The sequence below is a fragment of the Pteronotus mesoamericanus genome, unplaced genomic scaffold (genome assembly GCF_021234165.1).
Source record: "Pteronotus mesoamericanus isolate MK-2021 breed Mesoamerican mustached bat unplaced genomic scaffold, CSHL_Meso_final contig_56, whole genome shotgun sequence".
NCBI classification, from domain to species: domain Eukaryota; kingdom Metazoa; phylum Chordata; class Mammalia; order Chiroptera; family Mormoopidae; genus Pteronotus; species Pteronotus mesoamericanus.
This window is the reverse complement of record NW_026555201.1, coordinates 11,668,227-11,676,269: the sequence shown is the minus strand read 5'-3', so window position 1 is coordinate 11,676,269 and position 8,043 is coordinate 11,668,227. Positions and strand designations below refer to the sequence as shown.

The 8,043-nt window shown below is 43.5% G+C and overlaps 1 protein-coding gene across 1 annotated transcript in view; it reads right to left on the bottom strand.

The window, feature by feature from the left end:
* Positions 1-1,185: 1,185 nt before the first annotated feature.
* The window catches only part of KCNMB4 (potassium calcium-activated channel subfamily M regulatory beta subunit 4), a 59,706-nt gene continuing 52,848 nt past the window's right edge, over positions 1,186-8,043 (bottom strand). The window contains exon 3 of the mRNA XM_054580292.1: positions 1,186-1,624. Within this exon, the coding sequence (XP_054436267.1) occupies positions 1,456-1,624 (169 nt within the window). The 3' untranslated portion in view covers positions 1,186-1,455. The remainder of the gene's footprint in view (positions 1,625-8,043) is intronic.

The window sequence follows — 8,043 nt, the reverse complement described above, 5'->3', positions numbered from 1 at the left end:
CACCTTTCCACCGAAGACTAGAGCTGGTATTTGCATTCTAAAATTAAGAAAACAGCCCTGGCCAGGTGGCTCAGTTGGTTGGAGCATTGTCCCATACACCAAAAGTCTGCAGGTTTGTTCCCAGTTGGGGCACATACCTAGGTTGTGGGTTAGATTCTTGGTTGGGGTGCATCTAGGAGGCAACTGGTTAATGTTTCTCACTCACATCAATGCTTTTCTCTTACTCTGCCCCCTACTCCCTTCCTCTCTTTCTAGAAATCAGTAAATATATCCTCAGGTAAGGATTAAAAAAATAATAATAAAATTAAGAAAACAGTGGTATGTGGATTAAAAGTCAGGAAATCATCATTTCACTAACACATGTGTTTCTTAGGACCTTGAGCAAATAACTGAGGAGGGTGCTTGTCCTTACACTCTAATTTGCCTCTCTTCAATGAACTTTTGATAAAGGCATAGAAAACTCAGCTGTGCTGTGAGCTGGGTAGCATCTCTAGGTTTGTCCAAGTAAACTGAACAGCATCAGCGATACTCTTGTTTTAATACAGGGAACATCAAAGCAAGGACAAAGAAAATCAAAATGAAATGTTTGAACAGATCTTGAGTATGTTTTCTGACTTAAGAAAAGATGAAAACAGCATTTGACTGAGCTGCAAGGTGACCTTCACATCATGTACATTCTATGGCACAAGGACAAAATCCATCCAAAATAAACATGAAGAGATGAATAAAGAAGTCCAGTGCTCTTAGAGCTAGGACTGGCCTTGTTCAGAATCCTTTCTTCTCCTAAATAATAAGGTGAAAAATAATTGACAGGCAAAGGCCAGTGTTGGAGGATATGTTTTCCCAGGCTTTGAGCGTCCCTGGTTGAGGCGTCACAGAAGTGAGTGGAGACTGAGCGAGCAGCGCAGTATCCCTTTTCCAAGCAGGAGTCCACCAATGCCCTTTAGTCCTGGAAACTGGGGATTACACAGTGAGGTCAAGGCTTGTGCAGGAATCCTCGTCTCCAAGTCAAAGTGTAGTCTAGCAGAATTGAATGAAACCCAAAAGACCTTTATTTTGAACCTTGGTGTTTTAAGGATAAAAAAGGGAATAGAAAAGAACACAGACCATTCTCTTTTAATATTTTTAAATACCATAAATCATAATGATTTGTATACTACACTGTACAATTATATACTGCTGCTTTCCAAATAAAATTAACATTTGATCAGATTTCCTAAAACTTACTCCATACAGCTAAGAGCTTGGCTCTTTAGCCATCCCTACAGCACATAGAATACAATCTATGAGGTTCCAAGTCTTCCACTTGTGCCTGTTGCTGCTGCCATTGAGGGAGGAGCCTCTCTGAGCTTCTCACAGCCCCTTCCATCTCCTGTGCCAGAAACAGGCTCTGCAGGTAGATGTGTGCCGACAGGTGCAGCTTCTGTGCTTTGCTTTCCACATGTTTACCGCCCTCTACGAGAACTTGCGCTTCTTCATGGCTTCTGCCTTGACTGCCAGGCTCTTGGCACAGATGGTCAGGACCACAATGAGAACGCCCACCACAAATGTCACCAGGGGCCAAAGGAAGCAATGCAGGAGGACAATCTCATCATGTGTGCGATGCAGAAGCACATCATCTGGTCTGTAAGACAATGGAAAATAGAGAAGTTAGAGTACTCAACAGCCTTGGCATGGTATTGAAGGCTTTTTACAACTTGGAGCCAACTTACTTTCTGGCACCATCGGAAAAGGAATAACCATCATTGAAAGTGAAGATGGCTGTGGAGTAGGGAGAAGCTACACTCACCTGCTCCCAACATCAAACTAGATTTACAGATAAAACTATAGAGCAACCTGAAAGCAACTGAAGGACAGATGAAGAAGAGTGTTATAAACAAGGATATATAGGAGAAGCCACATTGAGGCTGGTAGAAAGGGCAAAGATGTGGAAAGGGCTGGCCCCTGCACGCACGTCCAGTGGCTGAGAAGCTGAGGGGGTATCTTGGCTGCAAAAAGTCCCCCACGAGGAGCGTGTAGTCTCAACCCCATGCTGGGATACCCAACCCAGGGCCAGAAGGAGGAGCCTGTGTAGCATCTGGCTGTGAGAGTCAGCTGGGCCTCTGTCCACCTGGAAGAGGAGCGAGTCTGCTAAAAACTCAGGTACTCTCTTAAAGGGCCAATGCACAGGATCTTGCTCTTGGACACTCACCTGCGGATCCAGTAGAAGGAAGGTGACTCAGATCACAGAGAGTCATAAAGAGAAGATCTGGGAGGGGAGGCCCCAAGGAGACATATAGAGGGTCAGCCACTGAGGCCCCTGTGCTGAGTCACTGTTCCACACTGCCCTTGGGTGCTATCTTCCCAGGGTTGAGCACTCTTTTTCTTATAGCAGCAGCCTGGGGAATGAATTAAGCCAAGCCACTTACTACTGGTGACACCACCCTGCCAAGCTCAAGTCCTGAAGAGAGGTCTGTTGGCTGCACTGAACAGGGGCCTTTGGTACATTCTTTTTCTGGGGAAGCTCTAGGTGGACACTCAGACTGTCAATGAGCTGTGTGGCTTTGGTATGGGGGCCAGTATTGCTTCCTTCCTTCAGGCTAAACTCTGGGGTAGGGGATACTTCCCCCAGTTGAGTGCCTGACCGAGCTGCCCTCAAGCAGGAGACCCACCAGCGCCAGCCTCATGACCCTGGTTGCCTCACTGTACCGAGCTAGTGCTTTGTGGAGGGGTCTGCGGGGTGTGGCCAGCCTAGGCCCACTCTACAGTTTTTCTTCGGAAGGCTTTGGAGGAAAAGCAGGCAACCTCAAGGGGTAGCAGAGTAGCTGACAGGTAGAGGTGAACCTCAAAGAGTCTTGGACCCTTTACTGATCTGCCTCCAGCTCAGAGCCGGAGGAAGCTGACTGATACACACAGCTTGGCCCACCCAGGCACAGTAGATGCAGCCACAGAGAGTGAATAGAGTGGAGGCTCCAGGCAGGTAGCCCAAGTTCAGTTACACACAACGTCTGACATCAACATGTATCGAACACCCCATGTGGACCCAGAACCAACACAATCAGTGGTGGACTTCAGACTAGTGGCACAGTCAAAGGGGGATTCCAGCAGACACCAGACCCCCATACCTGGGAACAACTATGCCTCAGGCGGCAGCCCCGCACAGCTACTCATACACTGTGATCAAGGTCTATCCTTACAGTCCGCCAGTCTGAGGGGTTAACTCCACCCACAAAGGGGACAACAGCATTCAAGACTCAACTGCAACAGCAGGGCACACATAACCCACACAAGAGACATTTCTGGAGCACCTAGCTTAGGTGATCTGGAAGACCGCACCACTGAGCCCCTACACCATAAAGCCACCATAACAAGTTTGGGAGCCATAGCAGATCTATTTAACATACACAGACAAACACAGAAAGGCAGACAGAATGGGGAAACAGAGAAATATGCCCCAAATGAAGGAACAAAAGAAATCCCCAGGAAAAAAATGAAATGGAAGCAACCAAGATACCAGATTCAAAATTAAAAACACTGGTTATAAGGATGCTCGAGAACCTTAGGGGAAGAATGTATAATCTAAATGAGAGCTTAAACAAAGAGATAGTAAGCATTAAAAAATGTATTGAAACCATAAAAAAGAACCAGTCAGAAATGAAGAATACAATATCTGAAATGAAGAATACAGTGAAGGGATCAACAGCAGGTTAGATGAAGCAGAGGACTGAATCAGTGATTTAGAGGACAGGATAACAGAATTGCCTCCTTATTTTCTGTAGGATTTCCTTTTTGTCCTAGCAAAACATCTTTGCTATTTCCTTTCCAATTTTATTCTTTATCATGTACTTCCAAAGATTCTTGATCCTTCTTTACTCAGATCTTTCATGAAGCAGTGTCACAAGTAATTCTCCGCATTAATTTTAACCACAATCCTTTGCCATATCATGAACTTTTTCTCCATTAATTATTCTTCAAATATTTTTTTTTTAATTCTAAACTTAAAAACTGAAGTAGAACCCTGACTGGTGTGGCTCAGTTGGTTGGGCATCATCCTGCAAAGCAAAAAGTCACTGGTTTGATTCCAGTCAGCACATGCTGACTGGAACCCAGCACATGCATGAGTTGTCTGGGTATTGGGCTCAGTCCCTTGGTTGCAGCCCATGAGAGGCAACTGATTGATGCTTCTGCCACACATCAATGCTTCTCTCCCTTTATTTCTCCCTCTCTTTCCCTCTTCCTGAAAATAAATAAATAGACTTCTGGTCAAGATGGAGATGTAAGTAGACACATTTCGCCTCCTCACGCAACCACAAAAAGAATTAAAACTAAATCTCCAAACAAATAATACCCAGAACTGTCAGAAAATCGAACTGTATAGAAGTTTGATAACCAAGGATTTAAAGAAGCCACATTCATCCAGACAGGTACGAGGGGCAGACGTGTAGATACAGTGGGGAGAGGTGAGGAGATGCAGTGTGTGGAGCAGAGAGGCCATGGTGGCAATGGAATAAGCACGGGAGGTCCCACATTCACTTGTGGTGAATAAAAACTGGGAGAGATATCTTGGGAGCGAGCAATCCCAGTCCAAGGCCAGAGTGCACAGCCCAGGGTTCCAGCACCAGGAAAATAAATCCCTATAACTTCTGGCTGTAAAAATCAGTGGGGGTTGGGGTGGCAGGAAAAACAGCTGGATTTTCAGGAAACTTGGCTTAAAAGGCCCACAGAGTCTTAAAACATACACAAACCCACCCATTCTGAGATTCAAAACCAGGGCAACCGCTGGAAGGGTGCCAGTCACATATGGGGGGTGGGTGAAGTGACTGGAAACAGGGCAAGTGATGGGCAAACCTCCAGAAGCCAGGCAGTAGCACAGTCCCCTCTTCGAACCCTCCCCCCCGACAGAGCCACAAAGTGGTGGAGCAGGTTGCCCTGCCCAGGTGATTACCTAAGGCTCCACCCTACATAATTTACAGGTGCTTTTCACAGGGAGTCAAAGCAGTTCTACCTAATACACAGGACCAAACACAGGGAGGCTGCCAAATTGAGGAGACAAAGAAATATAGCCCAAATGAAAGAATAGAGCAAAACCGCAGAAAAAGAACCAAATGAAAAGGAGATAGTCAACCTATCAGATGCAAAGTTCCAAACACTGGTGATCAGGATGCTCAGAGAATTCACTGAGTACGGCAACAACATAAAGGAAGAAATGAAGGATACACTTCCTTCATTTGTGAAATAAAACAAAATAAAGAAAAAGCTACAGGGAAGCAACAGTTAAGGAAGGAAGCTGGGATTCAAATCGACAATTTAGAATATAGGAAAGAAATAAACATTCAACCAGAACAGAAAAAAGAAACAAGAATTCCAAAAAAAAACCCGAGGATAGTATAAGAAGACTCAGGTACATCTCCAAACGTGCCAACATCCAAACCATAGGGATGCCAGTAGGAATAGAGGAAGAGGAAGAAATTGGAAACTTATTCGAAGAAATAATGAAAGAAAACTTCCTTAATCTGATGAAAGTAATAGACATATTATAGACAAGTCCAGGAAGCGCAGAGAGTCCCAAACGAGTTGGACCCAAAGAGGACCACACCAAGACACATCATGATGAAAATGCCAAAGGTTAAAGACAAAGAGAGCATCATTTAACATCATTACATGAAATATTAAAGGAATTTATTTAAGAAAAAGAAGATCAAAACTATGAACATTAAAAAGTCAACAAAATTCATAACCATCCACTGCTACTAAATCTAAAAAAAGGCAAAACTAAGCAAACCAGAACAGGAAAAGAAAGATAGGTATGGAGATCATTTAGAAGGTTATCAGCTGGGAGGAGGAAGGGGGAGAAGGGGGAAAAAGGTGCCGGGGTTAAGAAGCATAATGGTAGGTACAAAACAGGGGGATGTTAAGAATAGTATAGGAAATGGAGAAGCCAAAGAACGTATATGCAAAACCCATTGATGTGAACTAAAGGGGGGGATTTCTGGAGGGAAGGGGGGTCCTGGGTGGAGGGGGAAAAGGAGAAAAAATTGAGACAACTGTAATAACATAATCAATAAAATATACTTAAAATAAAAAAATAAATAAATGAAATCTTTTTAAAAAATAAGGCAGAATTTCCACACAGAGAAATTCAGAGGTAGTGTGTGTTTGATCAGATCTTCATGTCATTTTAATATTGTTGATTTCTGATCCTCTTACTTCTATTTTATGAAAAACCAGTTTTACAATTTCTACCCAAACCATTATATTCTAGTGTTTAACAACTTGCATTCTTCGATATATTTATTTTTCTCACAAAAGTCAACACCGTAGTATTAAATCAGATTTTAGTCAGAAATGCAGATGTTTAAGGGTATGCCATATGTTCCCAAAAGAAGTCGCTAAGGACCCATTTTCCAACAGTGGAGTAATGCTTATTCCTGGAGAAACATCCTCAGAAAATGGAAATGTTGACAGTAATGCCTGAAATGTCCTTCTGTTTTCCATTCCGTATTTAGAGGAATTAATTCTTAAACATCAAACGGTGCTTTTGTTGTGATCGAACATGTCTGAGAATGTAGTGATACAAAAGGGACTCCCCAAAAAGCCAGGGGCTGGAAGGAACTAAAAACAACAGTACTATTTAAATCAGGACATCCCAGGATCCCCTCACTAATTAAGATAAAACAACAGGACCCCTTATTTACTTTGTGAAGCAAAATACCAAAGTGCAGAGAGAAGTTCTCCTTATAGAAAAGGCTGCAGACACTGACTGATTAATCATTGAGCAAAATTATTACATGCCCTTTTCTCAAAATCTTCAAAAATGAGGCAGAGGCTCCCTTTAAAATGAAATACGATGATGTCCAAAGGCTTAAAACTGAGCCAGTGTCTTCTCGGCCCATTCAACACCACGATTCTGAGATCCTAGGGTTCAAACCTGCTGCATTGTTTCAGGTGAAAGGAGTCACAGGTTGCACCCAGGATAGGAACTGCACACAAAGAAAAGGACTCCTTTGAAACACCACCTCAACAGCCACATTTTGCATCATTTCCCTAAGCTGAATCATGTTCTCAGCCCTCCCTGGAGGCAAAGGGGATACAGAAACTAGCAGGAGACAGAATCACAGATCACACACTTGCAACGTGGGTGTGAGAAACCGTTTCCAGGGAGAAAATGACAAACATATTGATGCACCCAAAATATGCATATAAGCAGGGATTCCATTGGGCGTTTGCAAGGCTGGCAAGAGCTTCAGAATTTTATTCTTAAGGAAATGTGGTGGGTAAGGAATCCCCCCAAATGTCAATGTATCCTCTTACCATCTGAACAATACTGGGCATATTGTGTGCAGATGAAAAGTAGCATTTAAAACGAGGTGGAGAAACACTTTCCCCACGATTTCTGACATGACATGAAGATGTCAGATTCCTTAATTAGTAAAATAGAAGTAGGAGCAGAGCAACAGGGGTTCCCTCACCACCCCGTCGCTCAAATGCAAATGCCCCCACTAAGAACGGAGGTCTCGGCAGGTCTGCCTAGCTCCACAGAGCCTGCATTTTTTCCCAGTGGTTGCCACACCAAAAAGAGCATCATCACGCTGTGCTAAACTCGAAGTGAGAACTCAGTAAATGTTCGTAGAATAGGATGGGAATGAAAATCCAGTGCCACAGAGTTTCAGTTAAGCGAACCTTGGGTGTGGGGGGAGTAGGGTCTCAGACTTCATGTGAATTCTTTCGAAGGCTACATATATTTATTTGAAATGGTAAATATCAAGAGATGTGTTTGCATAAACAGTCATGTGTATTTGCTTGTGTTTTTACAGATTGTGCCAACTATTTTCAGATAATTTTCAGGAGAAAGTGATCATGTTTACTACTCTTTTCTGTCAATACAAAATTTATTTTCTTTTTTTTCCTGCTTAGTTATTTTAAAACCTATCTCTAGCCTGGGCAACCAACCCACGGGTACATAACAACGGTCTCTTGCGGTTCCTGTTCCTTCGGCTCACTGGCCCCACCCCTGCCTAGGGGCTGTCCCCTCCTTGAGAGACCTGCCAGCGCTGCTATTCTGAT